Source organism: Zingiber officinale, chromosome 3A, assembly GCF_018446385.1.
Source record: "Zingiber officinale cultivar Zhangliang chromosome 3A, Zo_v1.1, whole genome shotgun sequence".
NCBI lineage: Eukaryota > Viridiplantae > Streptophyta > Magnoliopsida > Zingiberales > Zingiberaceae > Zingiber > Zingiber officinale.
In genome coordinates this window covers 158,664,828-158,681,464 of record NC_055990.1, presented here as the reverse complement: position 1 = coordinate 158,681,464, position 16,637 = coordinate 158,664,828, and the positions used below count along the sequence as shown (strand labels likewise).

At 34.6% G+C, this 16,637-nt stretch overlaps 1 protein-coding gene and 2 long non-coding RNA genes across 6 annotated transcripts; 2 read left to right on the top strand and 1 right to left on the bottom strand.

The window, feature by feature from the left end:
- Positions 1-284: 284 nt before the first annotated feature.
- On the top strand, positions 285-911 carry LOC122053030. Its single transcript, XR_006132149.1, has 3 exons — positions 285-610; positions 678-765; positions 855-911. It is a non-coding gene; the product is annotated as an uncharacterized LOC122053030 (long non-coding RNA).
- A 1,209-nt stretch (positions 912-2,120) lies between these two features.
- LOC122053029 lies at positions 2,121-2,549 on the top strand. Its single transcript, XR_006132148.1, has 3 exons — positions 2,121-2,175; positions 2,246-2,372; positions 2,443-2,549. It is a non-coding gene; the product is annotated as an uncharacterized LOC122053029 (long non-coding RNA).
- A 9,022-nt stretch (positions 2,550-11,571) lies between these two features.
- On the bottom strand, positions 11,572-16,606 carry LOC122053028 (E3 ubiquitin-protein ligase At3g02290-like). 4 transcript variants are annotated; one of them, XM_042614866.1, is made up of 5 exons: positions 16,467-16,560; positions 14,845-14,975; positions 14,088-14,514; positions 13,023-13,132; positions 11,572-11,966 (listed from the first exon to the last, which is right to left on the bottom strand). In XM_042614866.1, exons 2-5 carry the CDS (start codon positions 14,962-14,964, stop codon positions 11,937-11,939), a joined length of 687 nt encoding a protein of 228 aa, XP_042470800.1. In that variant the 5' UTR covers positions 14,965-14,975; positions 16,467-16,560; the 3' UTR covers positions 11,572-11,936. The 4 variants fall into 4 exon arrangements, with proteins under 4 accessions (XP_042470800.1, XP_042470799.1, XP_042470798.1 ...); XM_042614865.1 differs by having other exon boundaries at positions 14,845-14,983; positions 16,467-16,554; XM_042614864.1 differs by lacking the exon at positions 16,467-16,560 and adding an exon at positions 15,079-16,460 and having other exon boundaries at positions 14,845-14,983.
- Between the last annotated feature and the right edge of the window lie 31 nt (positions 16,607-16,637).

Below are 16,637 nucleotides of genomic sequence, written 5' to 3'. Positions count from 1 at the left end.
CATGATATTTCCTCAACAGTTTTGAGATATTCACAGATGGAGAAGTTAGAAAGAGACATTCCAATTATTTTGTGTAATTTAGAAAGAATCTTTCCACCTTCATTTTTTGATTCAATGGAACATCTTTTGGTTCACTTGCCATACGAGGCCAAAGTTGGAGGACCAGTCCATTTTCGATGGATGTATCCATTTGAAAGGTATATTTTGTTTTATCTTATATACTTCGTTATTAATGCGTTGTAAATTTATAACTTTTATATATATATTCATCTAATACAAATTGTTATATTTCAATCAGATTTTTATATCATTTGAAGAAAAAAGTAAAAAATAAGGCACATGTTGAAGCCTCTATTGTTAATGCATACATTGTGGAGGAAGTAACAACTTTTGCATCGTATTATTTTGAGCCTCACATTCAGACCAAAAGACGAAGACCTGGAAGAAATGATGAAGGTCCTATTGATCCCAATACGAACATATTCTCAATTTTTAATTATCTTGGTCGACCGAGTGGACAATGTAAGCAAAGATATTTAACTGATCAAGAATGGCGAGCAGCCCAGACATATGTTTTACTTAATTGTCCAGAAGTATCACCATATTTCGAGTTAGTATATCTTTCCTATTTTTTTTATCATAACTTTTTGTTATTATAATTCAATTTTTTATGATAGGATTTTTCAAAACTTGTATTCTGATATGCCAACACTAGAGTTTGATCGTTTCTGCGATCAAGAATTTGCACCTTGGTTCAAATCATATGTAAGTAATTTTTATCTTGTATTCTAATTTACCGTATTGGTATAGTATATTTTAACTTTTAAATGAATAACATATTCATTTGAGTTTAGGTTTATGATAATCAAGCTCATCTCGAACATCAAATGTTATTTCATCTATCTTGGGGTTCAAAAGCAATGGTACGCACTTGGCCAGCATATTTCATAAATGGATATAATTTTCATACTCAAGAATATGGAAAAGGGAAGACTACAACGAATAGTGGGGTATGTGTTCAGTCATCCAATGATGGAGGTGTAAGCAATGATTTTTATGATCTACTGGATGAAATTATAGAGATAGAATACCCTAGTCCAGAAATGCGAGTTATCTTATTTATGTGTCGTTGGTTTGATCCTATCAGAGGGATGAAGGTGCATCCATGTTATAATTTGGTTGAAATAAATCATAAAAGATTATATAAGAGATATGAACCTTTTGTTTTGGCACAACAAGCGATTCAAGTGTTCTATGCTTCATACCCTAGCTTGAAACGTGATAAAATGGATTGGTGGGCTGTTTGTAAAACTAAAGCATGAAAAAAAAATAGAGGAACATTGGGAAGACATTGCATATCAACAAGAGGAGGTTGTAAATACATTTCAGACCGAGGAATATATTATTCCAACATTACAAGATCCCAGCGGAGTAGTGATAAATGTGGATGCCAGTGAATTTCATGAGGTTGATGATAATGATGATGTTGATGATGATGATGAGGAGGAGGAGGAGGACGAGGACGAGGACGAGGACGAGGAGGACGACGACAACTTTGATTTTTAACATGTACGATAAGTTTTTTTATATTTAATTTTAATTTGTAAATTTATAAAATTCATAGTTTAATTAATTGTCTACATAATATCTCATTGTTAAATTTATATATGTTATATGTGTGCTATTTTTTGTTCTATAGGTCATTAGAGGTGAGACAGTATCACTGCAGATTCTCGCTCTCTGACTTATATTATGGATATTGTAAGTTTTTCATATTTCTTCAACAAGCATTAAGTTTTTTATTTCTTTTATTCTAATTTTGATTTTTGGTTGACAGTTTCGACGGGCACGCCATAGACGACACCATTCAAGCATTGGCCAGACTGATTCACCATCTGATAGGATGGTACCTACGCCCTCCCCTCAGGCAGGACCTTCACATGGTCAGTCGCCAGCAGAACCTTCTCATGGCCAGTCACCGGCAGGACCCTCACGTGGACCGTCCCCGGCAGGACCTTCACGTGGCCAGTCACCGGCAGGACCTTCATGTGGCCAGTCACCGGCAGGACCTTCACATGGCCATTCACCTTCCCCACTTGAGTCGCCGATACCTGCCAAACACTCAACCATTGATATTGCCGACGCTCGACTGCATATAGTCCCTCTTGGAGACTCGTAAGTATTAAAATTATTATATTTTAACTATCTTAATTATTTAACGTTGTTTATTATAATTTTATGATAGATTTGAAAATTCAGTAACTGTTGTTCGTGAGATTAATCAAATTGTGAATAACTTTTGGAAAGGAGACTCAATGTCATACTCAAGCACTCCAGCACCCACAAAAGAACTCTGGTGGTGCGAGTTTAAGGTATAGCTAATTTATTTTATATATAAAACAATTACATTCATGTATAATCTATTGTTTTTTTTCATTTCAGCGATTATTTAGTTGGGACCCTTATTTTGAGATGGAAGTTAAAAGAATTTTCAAAAAGAAATGTGGTGATCACATTCGGCATGTATTAAACCATGCCAAAAGTACTGGGAAAAAGCCTCCCTTTATCACGACGGACAATTGGGTTAGGATCTGCAGTTTTTAGCAAACTGATGAGTGCAAAGAAAGGAGTTTGCGGAATAAAATAAATCAAGCTTATAATTCTGGAGACTCACGTGCAATATATGCAGAAGGATCTATAAATATCGAGGAGCATTCACGTAGATTGGTAAATTTTCAACTCTACAATTAGATTTTTAATATATTTGATGTTATTATATTATTTCTAACCGTATTATTTTTAGTCTAGGGATTTGGGAAAAGAGCCCGATTTTATAGACACTTTCGTCCGCACTTTTCAAAAAAAAGACAAGACTTGGAGTGGAGATAGAGCTAGAATAATTAAGGTTTGATTTAATCTTTAATCTTAATTTTAACTTAGATTTTATTAACTATCTATTTGCTCTAATTAAGGTTTTAATTTTTCATAGGAGAGATATGACGAGCTATCATTATCTCAAAGAAGTTCAGGTGATGGTGATAATATTGAGGGATCTGAGCCGTCTGTTACTAATAATTTAGATTTATGGTTAGAGGCCAGTGGGGGAGTCAAAGGGGGAAGGATAATAGGTATGGGTTCTATGAGTAGAATCCATAATGTTCCTCGAAGATCTTTATCTTCTTCTACCCCACCAGCAGTAACGGCATAGATTCATAGCTTAACTGAAGAGGTTGACAATTTGAAAGGCATAATATCTCAAAGGGATTAGCAAATTTTAGAAATTCAAAAACAAAATTCACAAAGAGATCTAGATATGGTTGAAATGCGCAAACAACAAGCCTTTCTTTTACAACAATTTCAACAATTTAGATCGGGTTCAAGCTATATTCCTCCTGGTATTGGTGATGATGCTAATGACGATGATGATGTCGATGATGATGCCGCCGATGATGTTGATGATGATGCATGAGTGTTTGTAATTAGAATTTTTGACTTCTTTTATTTTATCAATTTTATAAATTCTTAATTTTTGTATTTTAATTAGTATTGTTATTTTTGTTTCAAACAGGGTTGGTAGGTGAAGATGATGGTGGTATTGATGTAAACATATGTAAGTCTTTACCTATTTACTTTTGTTTTGGTTTATAAGATTTTCTTTTTCTTTGTTTATCTTTTGATGTAGGTAGAAGAAGAATTTGGACTGAGAAAGATCTCCATAAGATTATCTTCAACTCTATCTTTTTCATGTTCTTGTATGATATTGGAATTTGGATACTATGACATGTTTGTTGTAACTTTATTGTAGTGTTTGGTTTAGGGTGTTAGTTGTAGTTGTATATTGTTGTAGTTTGTATTGTTGGATGATGATGTGTTGTATTGTTAGTTTTATTCTCTTAGTTTAGGTTGTATATGGAACAACATGTTTTAATGGTGCATGTGTTTGGGTTTATATTATTGATGTTTGTATTTATTTTGTTGTACACTAATATGTTAGTTGATTTTTTATTTATATTTGTGTTATTGTGTTTAGTGGTGAATATGTTGAATCTGTTAATGTGTATAGTGCTCTTATATATATGTTGAATTTGTTTGAAAAAAATTGTAATAGGAAAAAATATTAAAATTATATATGGCTGGATATTTTTTTTAATTTTTGGGACAAATTTTGCAACGAAATTAGATTCGTTGGAAATATCGTATTTTATCAGAATACTGCAATGAAAAATATAAATTCGTTGGAAATTGCCAACGAAATATAAATTCATTGGCAATTTCCAACAAAATTAATTTTGTTGGAAATTTCCAACGAAAATATGGATTCGTTGGAGATTTCCAACGAATTTAGAATTCGTTGGAAACTTCCAACGAAAATTAATTTTGTTGGAAATTGCCAACGAATTTATATTTCGTTGGCAATTTCCAACGAATCCATATTTTCGTTGGAAATTTCCAACGAAAATATAAATTCGTTGGAAGTTTCCAACGAAAATATGGATTCGTTGGAAATTTCCAACGAAATTGCATTGTCGTTGGCAATTGCCAACGAATGTACATTTTTGTTGGTAATATTGCATTTTGAAACTTTTCCAACAAATAATTATTCGTCGCAAATCTATTTGCAACGAATATGTTTTTTAGTTGCTAATTCGCAACAAATTTAGGGTTCGTTGGAGATTTTTTCTGCTGACATTTCCAACAAATATTTATTTTCGTTGCAGTTTTCCAACGAATTTTGCAACGAATTTTGTTTTTGTTGCAAAGTTTCCAATGAATTTTGCAACGAATATGATTTTCGTTGCAAAATTTCCAACGAAATTATAATTTTTCGTCGCAAAGTTTTGGGATGGCAAATTTCCAATGAATTTTTTTTGTCGCGATTTTCGTCCCAAATCCAATTTCTAACGAATTTTTTTCTAAAATTTGTTACAAATTTTGTCCCTAAGTGACAGTATTTTTGTAGTGATTTGGGAAGATTGGTCAAGGTTTGACCAGTTTGATGTGAGAAGGGTCAAGTAGGTCAAGATTGACCGGATACTTAATAGGAAAGTCCTAATTGGAAGTTAGGCAAGAGCAAGTCCAACGGGAACGTTGGCAGAAGATGAAAATTAAAGTGGGTTAGTGTTGACTGGACATTTGGTGTGGAAAGTCATAGTAAGTGAAGTTAGGCAGCTGGAAAATCTTGGTGAGTGAAGCTAGGTGAAAAGTCATAGTGAGTGAAGCTAGGCAGTTGAAAAATCCTGATGAGTGAAACCAGGTGAAAAGTCCTAGTGATTGAAGCTAGGCAGTGAGAAAGTTCTGATGAGTGAATGTAGACATGTGGAAATTTAAGCGGATCAAGATTGATCGGATATATGATGATTGGAAGTTCAAGTAGATCAAAATAATTGGTTTTGCATGCCCTAATTTTTAGTTATTATTGCAATACATTTTGGAAATTGACAATTTTCACAATAAAAAATTATTAAGAATGCACATGTTGACAACAATTGTCTTATTTATGACACAATTCATTTGCACCTATATATTGTCTATGTTCAAATACATGTATCATGTACGCCTCCATCTTTAAGAATAAAGATACTGAAACTAAATATGCTATGATTTTTTTTTTTTTTCGCTTTTCAGTTTAAAGTCAAATAGCATTGGCTCAAATCACAATTTGAAAAATCGTCTATTAGGTTGTGCACGTTTATTATCTCATCAGGCATGCCCACTCTATCTTTATTCTCTATCTTAATTTTTGTCTTATTATATTGATATGTTATTCTGCTTCTGCAAAATTATGCATCATTACGCTTTGTTAACTAGATAGTGGTGTTTGATAAACAATTTATATATCCTGCAAATTTGTAATACATAAACTCTCGTAGTTTTGTATTCTGAAATTTTTATATATTATTGAGCCTTCTCAATATTATTGTGTTTGTTGACTCTTGAGTTGTTGACCTTATCAATTTAACTTATTTACTTTTATGTAAATCTTAATTGGAAACAATATAAGATATACCCTTTAGCTATATTCACATAGACAAAGGGACTTGAATTTATATCTTTGTTCTGTGTGTTATGTATACTTGAAAAGTTATCTTGATTTCCTTATTGCTTGCTAAATCATTTTTCTCGGGATTTTGTATCACTGTAATGGCTTTGCTTGCACGTCTCAGGGTTCTTGTTCAGCAGGTATTATTCGTCAAACAAATTATTTTAATTTTTTGTGAAATTATGATCTCGCTTCTTAGAAACTGAATGATATAACCAGATGAATTGTGCCAGATGTTATCTACAGATAAAAAAGGCATTCATCTTTTTTTCTTTCATGTAAATACAGACATATAGATACACCACACATGAGCTATGCAGTAGGTTGAGTACATATTGCTTGCAAAGAGTCAAGCATTAGAATAGCTAGGCTTGTGCTTATATTGTGAGGAATTGGGAAAAAAATAATATTTCAAAAAGTGTGTGCAGGTAATATGTAGCCACCTAATAGCAAATATATAGAAACCCAGAGACACATGGAAGGGCATGCGTGGTCAATTAAAAAAAAAACCTTGTGTGAAAGTTTTGGTCATGCGAAATCTCAGGAAGGATACATGTGTGGTCAATATTCATAATTATTAAATATATTTATTGAAAAAAATGAGTCACATATGCCCAATAAAATATATTAATCATCACCATCATCGAGGTATACATGTCCTAACTAAGCTAATGTGTTGAGTACCTGGATCATATTTCTACATTGAGTTATATTTAAGGTTGTATCACTTGGTAAAATTATAATCAATTAATTTTTTTAATTACATTGACCAATCAATGAAATGTCGTTCCATGCCGCTCGGCATGGACGGTTTTTACCGTTCCGCCGCGGAGGTGAAATTGACACATCACACGCGCATGTCTCGATGTTTCTGGCGGAGCTTCCTCAACGTTTTTGGTGGAGCCGGAAGTGTGGCGTGACGCCTCCGGCGCCGTCGGAATCATTGTCGGACGCCTCCGGAACCATCGAAGGCATCACGGGCACGCCCCGATCGCTTCTAGCGGAGCCAAAAACGTCGCGGGACGCCTTCGGAAAAACAATATTAATCTGCAAAGAAAACAATATTAACTTGACCACGACTGGGTTAATGGTCCTTATGTGCCATAACTTAATAAGAAAATAATCTTGGGGTTCAAACAGAAACTTAACTTGTTTGATCACATCAAAACAATCTTAGGATATCAACAGAAACACCATGTCAAACAACGGATGCAACTAATTCACCCCGAGCCCAAGGGGATAAATTTACTGCAACTACTGAGGCAGCAACAAGGAATGTGCCTGTGGAACCCCAAACTCAATCGAGAAGGAAGGTGGCCTTTGTATCAGTGAAAAGATCTGCTGCTGCTTCTAACACAAACGAACCTGTCAAAATTCCAAAACTTGACTTGGTTTCAAACAATTCCCTAGAAACTGACGATCCATTTTTAGATCTACTCTTTTCTGAAATAAACAGCTCTTGTGCTACAAACAAGTAATCGTGTAAACCTACTGAGTTTATAGGTTTATTTTTTCTCATTTATTTACTTTGCTCGATGAATACTCCCCAAATATCAAGTTTAATTTGTATCCACAAGTTCATTGGAGTAATTCTAATCGTTGTTGAACAATAATTGAGGCACTAAACAAGTTAAAGAAGAGCAATTTCTTCAGAAATTAAAGCATGTGCTCCAATGATTCCTGCTAATTATAGAGTTATTTAGCATTGATACATCACAATCACTCGGCCAAGTTGGAAACTTTTAAAGAGAAAAAGATGTTGTTCCCCGGGTAGCTTCTGGAGTATGCAAACTGATCGTCGAGGTTAGTATTCGACACTATCTCCGTAAACGATATTGCTCCGCTACGGTGCTTAACGGATTGTTGCAATTCGTTCTCAAGATACAACGACGACGAACGTCTCGGAATCGTAGCACTCCGACTTCCGAGACCAGCGAACCTTCTAGTAGACTTCTTGGACTCTTGAATGCACAAGATGAGATGAATGCTTGAGGAAGAGAAGAGATGATTGAGTGAATTGAGTGAATTTTCCATCATCTGGAGGGTTCTAATGCTTGAGGAAGAGAAGAGAGGATTGAGTGAATTGAGTGAATTTTCCATCATCTGGAGGGTTCTATTTATACTGAAGGAAGAGGTTGATTGTCCTTTGGGTGAGTGGATGTGTTCCTTGGGCTGGATCGATCTAGATCATCCATTCTGAAGGGTTGTAACCCTTCACCAAGCCCACTTCAATCTCATCCATCGGATCTGAGGAGTTGTGGCCCTCAGATCCCGCCTATTGTCATCGGTCATCGGATCTGGATCCATTGATTCGATGCTTCAGATCAAGTCTCATCCCAGGCTGTCAGATCATTACTCTTTGCGATCCAACGCTCTAGATCGCATCACAAGCGATCCATCATACCTATTTGATCAACGTTGATCAACGGTAGCCATCCATTCCCTAAGTCAACTGTCCAGTCATCTCCCTTTGCCCACGAGGATGCCGCATAGGTGCTGGTGCTGCCACGTCAAGTACGAGCCTGACATGTCACCCGAGTGCCACGTAGGCACTGCAATAACACCTGGTGCATAAATTTAAGCTCAGTGCAAAGTGCGCCTACAAAGCGCCCATTGCGCACGTGGCGGGCTCACAGGTGCAAGCACCTGCTCGTCCTGGGCTAAGGGGTAACCTGTCCTTTTATTTTTGTGTTAACTCCATTAACACATCTTCATTAATAAGTAGAGAATACACATCGAGAATTTCCGATGTGGGACTATTCTCCCATGCACTTTATTAATGAATAATAAATGTTATTTTGGGCTGACTTTAAACATTAATTTTTCATTCACCCTTAATCGATTTTGAGCAAATTAATAGTCTAAATCTATCTACGCGAATCGTAGATTTCAATTTTGAAGTCAATTACGACTTTCAACAATTGATGGCTTCCTTCCTCTAAATCGTTTTAGTCCATTTAAGGCCCCAATATCCAACAAAAGATTACTCCAACGGGGCTAACTCAATTCCCTACCAGAGTTTGTATAAAGTTGACCCTGTATATCTGTGTGTACCTCTTTCTATATCCGTGAGATCAACACTAAGAGAAATATTAATATAACAGATCTATATTTTTTTTTATATTAAGTTAGCACTCTTCCATGAGCTTCTACTATCCTTTAGGATGGGCTAACTCATGTAATTGTCATTCACGTGAAAACCATTTTCCTTTGATCAGACTTAGAGTTCTCATTTCATTTGAAACGAAACGAAAACGTCCACAAACAAAAACGTCTACAAACGAAACGAAAACGTCCACAAACGAAACTAAAAGTTGAAGCAAACGTAAAAATCTAAAAGTTGTAAATCGCTCGTTGTGGTAATGCGTTCTATTCGGCAAATTATGTGGTTAATGTGGTAAAAGGTGAAATCGCTCGCCCCCAGTGCCCCCGCCGCACCCGACCCAAGGTCATCACGAGGGAGGTAAATCATAGCATCCTGAGCGAGCATGTGACAGGTGGGGTGAGTTGCACAGGGACCGGGGATTAAAAAGTTTTCAAAATACCTAAATCATGTCATGAAATCACATACTCAATACCATTTTTACTCCTCTTATACTGTTCTTAATTGATTATTAAATCTACTGATTGGGAATAATTTTGTGACCCCTAAATTTTAAAATCGGAGTGATTAAATCATATTTAATCAGTTAAATCATTAATAGTAATACATTTTTTCGAAGATTTTTTCTTTGGAAATTCATTTAAATTGAAAAAAAAAATCTATAAGATATTGGTTATTGGTAGTGTATATCATCCCAGGGAGTAGATGGAGTGTTTTTTCTCTCTTAATCAATATACGATCAAGCTTTCATTGTCTTTCTGATTAAGAAACGTCGAAATTTTCTTAGAATCCATTCCACTTGTCAATTATAATTATATAGCTCATCTGCTTGGAATTCAATCTTTTAAGCTTTACTAAGAAACATTAGTTTGACCATCCACTTCCAAAAAAAAAAAAAAACTAAACAAATACTTAATATATATCACCCTCAAGCTAAATCATTGGCTTGTAAATTCTGAAAATCTATAATTAAATCTAACAAATTAAGTGTGACAGGATTTTTTTTTTTCAAAAACAGGAAGGGGGGGAATGAAAAACTACATATAGGATTAAGTTTACATGGTGAACTAAATCTAATTGAGTTTACATAAATGCACTTAATTTTCATAAGATGGACTTACATTTAATTATCATACATAACTAATTACTATTAAAATAACTAAACATAATTAAGTGATTTAATGTTTTAATACATGTAAAGAGGATTTAGATTAAATGAATATGGATTTAATACGTGAATCCAAAATTTGGTTCATTAATATTGATGGACTGTTAATAATGAATGAACTTTAAGATGGATAGTCCTTATAGGATGAACTTGATATATAAAGGAAGATACTCATGAATTAGGGTATGTTCAAGAGTTTTCTTTAACCTCCTTTCTTCCCCATTAAGAGAGGACGAAGGATTTACCACCATCCACTTCTGTAGAAGATTATTCTACACTAGCAAGTACTTTGACGATAAATAAGAAGCATTAGTCTTTGTGATGGATTCAGATCAGGTTAGCCATTTATGAGCTATTATTTCAATTTTCTATTGTACTTTAGAGATTGATAATAAATTGCAATTCTAACCACACGAACCTTCTCTTATGTTGAAAGAGAAGCCCACGGAATTCATGTGTTTTTGCACTACCTTTTTATATAAAGCTCCAGGTTGCTTGTTTTAAGCTGCAACTTGAAAATTACAATGAACAAGTCTCGAAGGGATAAAGAGGCTGAGGATGATACAAGAGCGGTTATGGAGAAAGGAAGAGGAAGGTCCTAACCGAGCAGAAAAAAGCTGCAGTCTCCATGGAAGCATCAAGTACCCAGACCTTACGGTCCGCGGAGAATCTAAGCCTTCCTGAGGTATTAATTGCTTTATTTCAGATCAGGAAATAAAAAAAAAAAAACTTTGTTTCTTATTAATTCTCATCAATAAAGTTCATTAGGAGTTTTTCTCTGTATTATCTTGCATTTGAATACTTTCAGGTTCTTGTATGTGAAGGTTTGGATTAAATGGCAACCTATTTTTTTATTATTATTTTCAGTTTTTGCTTCATGCTGGAGGGGAAAAGTACTATGAAAAGGAGCATGTGTTTAAGTTTTCCTGTGGCCTGATTTTGCCAACAAACGAATTTGCCATTAAGCTGATTGTGAACATGGTTCTGATGCAAATTTAGGTGCAAGTGATTGTTATGACTGCCAATATGAGCTGCAACCACTGCAGGATGAGGATCTCCAGGGTCGTCTCCAAAATGAACAGTAAGAGTTACTATCTAGGTTGGGTCACAAGATATATCTACTGCAACAACTTTGGAACTAACTTCATTTGTAGCAGGATTGTTAGATTACACGGTGGACATGACCAAGAAAGAGGTAACGATGCGGGGTGTCATCGAAACCGAGAAGGGAGGAACATGTCAAACCAAGAAGAAGATATCTTTGAGTTTATTTGGACTAGAGTGTTTTGGTGCAACCTAGTTAGATCATGTACAATGACTAGCATTATAGTTACTGATACATGAAATATTCGAACAAATTTTATAATGGAAAGAAATAAACATGTAAAGAAGCTACAGACTCTGTACAGATCAAGATTATAAATGTATTTTTTCCAAAATAGAAGAGAGGTAGAGCGTGGTGTTAGTTCAAGATTTCATGACCTTGATAGGATGATCATAAATGATGAATTTGCACTTCATTCATATCGGAAAAAAACAGCAACAATCTCAACATATTAGAGCACAGATTACTGCTAGTTTGTTTTAGTCTGAAATCTGAACCAATATTACTGCTCTGCAGGTCTTCATTGTGGACTCTCATAGAATTCCATCTCCTGAGATTTATGACCAAGTCATGAAATGATTAAGACAGTGAATTTTAATATGATGTCTATTGCTATTGAATTCGTGAGCTATTCGATTGTCAGATTTGAAAAAAAAAAAAAAACTTAAATAAACAGCATTAGAAAAGATGTCAATGAAAAGCAATGTTGGCAAATGCCTCTGTTGAATTGGTACAGCAATTTGTTCAAACCTATTGAACTGAAAACTGGATATTCGTACTTTTATAAAGTAATGCCCATGACCCTTTTGCATCTTGTTAAAGAAGAATAAATCAGAGAAACACCAAACAAATAAGATTCCTATTTTTTATAATAAATAGAATAAGATTGTAATTTGTGTAAATTCAAAATAATTCAAAGTGTACTTTTCTTTTACCATGGTTGGTTGCCACAAACCTAGCAAGTTGTTTTCAAACATGCATCTTCCAACAAATACTAATGAGAGATTAAATGTTTTCACATATACTCTGTCATGCAGCAGTATTGTAACTTTGTCAGTTTGTAACTGATATATACTTTCTCCGCAATAATATCAAGGAAATTAGCAGAAATATAGTTGTGGCACATGCACGATCAAATGAGTACCCCAGTACTAGTATGCCTTGCACATTCAACACCATGAATCAAGAAACTGGAAAAAGACAACTCTAGGGAGAGATGCAGCAAGTGGCGATTTTTCCTATTTGCTTAAGCAAAGAGGGTAACAACCAAAAGATTTTTGGTAAAACCACAAACTGGCGGTGATATACTATAAACTGTCCAATGTCAGCTAGACCATTTAAGCTCATAAAGATTGCATCCACATATCGATCATTACTCCCTTTAAATCTATAGTTATTGACAAGAATATGGTGATCAACAAGATAAAAAGAAAATGAATTTATGGGATCCAGCACATTTCTAGATAGTCAAACACCCAGCACAGGATAATCTATAAACATACATAAATCACAAAACATAAATTCATCATCTTTGCATAAAATTGCTGATCTATTAGCAATAAATATTATCAAGCTATCTAGTAAAGGAGGTAAATTGTACAAGTACCTTTCCGCAAACTGGACAAGTGTCACTTCTTTCCATCCATTCATATATACAGCCGAGATGAAATTGATGAGAACACTTTGCCACAATTTTGGGATTTTCTGGAGTATATTCTGTGATGAGTAGACAATTAACAATCACTCAAATGACTATCAGCTGCTCCCATAAATTAACATTTCTCTAGAGTATGAATGATGACAAAGGAAATTACCATAACTAACAAGATCCAAAAGGATATTATATACAAAATTCAGAGTCATCTTTAACAAAGAAAATGTAAGAAGACTTTGCAGTAGTCGATATAACCATTGTCCATACATAAGTTCAGTTTTTTGGTAACCGTGGACTTGAAATTTGCAATTATACAAGGTTGATTTTGGAACATTGGATAGGACAATTGTTAATTAGTGAGGATGGTCTTTCATTTAAATTTTATAAGCTATTGAGTTATAAATCTCTATATATTGGAATGCGTTAAGCATGAAGGATGGGTATTATCGCAAAAATTTTATGCTATTAGGAAAAAGCACAATCCAGCCTTACATTTTAAGATTCAAAAGCTTACAATATTAGGAAAGACACTGATTAATTTTATATTTTAATACTTCCTTGTGTGAGCTTGCAAATTGGATTACCCAACTCAAAACATGATTAATTTAGCTTAATCAGTTGTATGTTTTTTCCTAATTATAAAAATCAGATATATGTATCCTCATAACACTAGAAGGAATTGAACATGCTTCCGTGCAATGATAAACTTGATTAACTACTTGACCCATAAGTTGACATTGTTAGTTTACTGGAACTTTTTCAATGTTTACTTTTCTAGAATAATTTGAAAAATGCAAAAAAAATAAAAAAATAAAAAAAAGGAGAGATTAACCATCATCTTTTAACTTTCTATACAACAAAATTTATTTTCTATATAGAGGATCAAGAAAAAGAATTACAATCAAATATATTCTAAAATGATCAAACTAGAAAGCTGTAGTTTTAGGAGTATAACATCATGCTGAGGCGGCAAACTATGTAAATATGCTTAGCTGAGTTTAGTGTCTTTGAAGTCACCTTCCAGACATGTAGGGCAGACATCTTCATCTTCAGAAGACATAACAAGAAAACCTGTACCAGATGCTTTTGTAGACAGATTTTTCTCCGATTCAATGTGGGTAATCTTGCATCCTTCAACAGATTCTGTAATATTTCGTTTTTTAACACTTCCCAAGGTTTCAACAGCAGAACTGCTACCATTTCTTCTAAGTGTGTGCAAATCTTCAGGGATGTGGCTCATAGACTTCTCACGTCTCGAGACCAATCCCTCGCGTTGTGACAGAGAATATCTAGGATCTATTTCGTAAGGTGGTGGTCTAGGAACAAGGTGAGATGTCTCTGACAATGAATTATCAGAAACACTTCCTGGTGCCGAAGATGTTGATGAAGTTGTCTGAATTTGGGCAGATAAACGCCCATCAAGCCTTTGAAATGTTTCACCATACTGCGAAGATGAAAGATTTTCAAACTCGCATAAAATCACCAAGGTGAACTAAAATATTAATTGAAGGTGCCAGATAAGTTGACAAAAAATAGAGAAATATTCAGAAAGCTTTTCTCTGATATAACTTTTTGATACAATTAAATCTAACAAATAATGCCAACCATGAGAAATTATGTGCATTAAAATCATTGAATATTTAAGATGATGATTCATACTAGAATGACAAGCTATAATCCTGATAGCTAAGAATCCTTTAGAAATTTGGGTTGGCTTTCGGCATCTTCTGCAAAAATGTAAAATAAAATGAAATGCTGAAATGTCTACTAATACCCCATTCAATAGCTGATGAAAGAAATATCTTATGCATAAGCAGTGCTGATATATGGGATTGCTTGAGAAGGCATATTCTTCAAAGTCCTCTGGACACGGACAGCAACAGAGTGCACCCATGAATGCAGTCCCTGGTTAACTTTGCATGATTGTGAGAATTAGGATCATTAAGAGTTCAAGATCAGGTAAAATAAAATTTTAGATGCCATAATATTTTCAGGATCATGAGCTTACCACTGAGCAGGTTGCAAAACCTGCAAGAAGTTTCTTAGTTTTGCTTAAATTTCCAGAGATTTTACAAGGACCAAAAAATCAGACTTCTTTCAGCCTCCCCCAACGGATGGAATCAAAATATTTATATTATTACCCTCAACAGATAGCTAAAGTTCCAGGCCACAGTGCTAAAAATACAAATAACTAAAGAAATGTGTCAATAACTTTCACACATTCAATTCCTAATAAAACTAAAGATACCAATCATGCTATATCCAAAAACGATAGCAAGACGTCAACACTCCATGGCAAGTGTGTCTATACTACATTTGATGCATGTTTCTTATTAGCATGGCGGCATGGTAAACTACTGTATAGTCCAATTCATTCTGTGTCTCAAAACAGCAAAGAATGTATCTAAATACAGCTCGATACTACCACTATGCTAATAATGCTATGCTTTGCTCTACACAACCAACTACTGTGTTAAATATAATTAACTACCAAAACTGTTACATGATGCATTTCCAAATGTTTTCCTCTTCCATACCATGATTATTTACAAATTTAGTCATGCACAGCAACAAACCAGGCTACCATCCATACAACATATATTACAAAAATCATTTAAAATTTCACAGAGCATTTAACAAAAATCTCATGTCTTTGCCGTGTATCATAGGCCAACTATTCGTCAAGCAATGCTCGTCAAATCAAGAAATGCTGTATAAGGTATGCATCAACATGGTTTCTGCATCACAATATCCTGAAGATCCAAATTGTACAGTAAAAATTTTCCCCTTGGTGGCATGTTTCAACAAGTACCAAACTCACTTATCTATTTCAATTATTGGCTAATTGATTATGTCTTTTAAATGAAAGTCTTACTTGAACATCATGTTTACCAAATTCTCCAAAAAAAAAAATCACTTTTTTTTTTGTCTTTTTATGAAGTCCCAACTCAAGCGAAACGTCTCCAATTAAAGAACATGACAAGTTCATATTCTCTTTCTTTCTGATACTAGAATCTCATTTCTAATTAGTAATATAAATTGGCTAACTCCAATATATTGACGCAAAAAGGTATTATATCTTCTGATTTATAAAATATAGAACTAAAAATACAACGGGAAACCAAGGCAGATAATGTAGAAAGATGATTCCCCCCCCCAACCCCCCAATTGCCAAATAAAAGGCAAGCACATGTCCCGCTCGAAAGAACTGCTTAAAAAAAAAATCATAAATAAAGTCTCTTCGGAGATATCCGATTGAAATTCATAAATAAACAGATGTCATCGGGATCCCAGGAGAGGCAGTAAAATAATTGGGAAACAGCAATCGAACGATTGAGTAATAAACGAAGCTAGGTCTAGAATCAAACAAAATACAATCTAGGCGAAAATTCTCACCTTGATGGGAGAAAACCAATAGAGAGAGGGTATACCGCCCTCCCGCATATTGGGCGAGGCGAAAGGAAGAGCCGAGAAAATGATGTGGGCACCACCCCTAGGAAGTTGTACATGCGGAAACGCTAGCGTTTGCCATCGTGTCCTACCATCGGCCGTCCGTTTAGCGTAGCG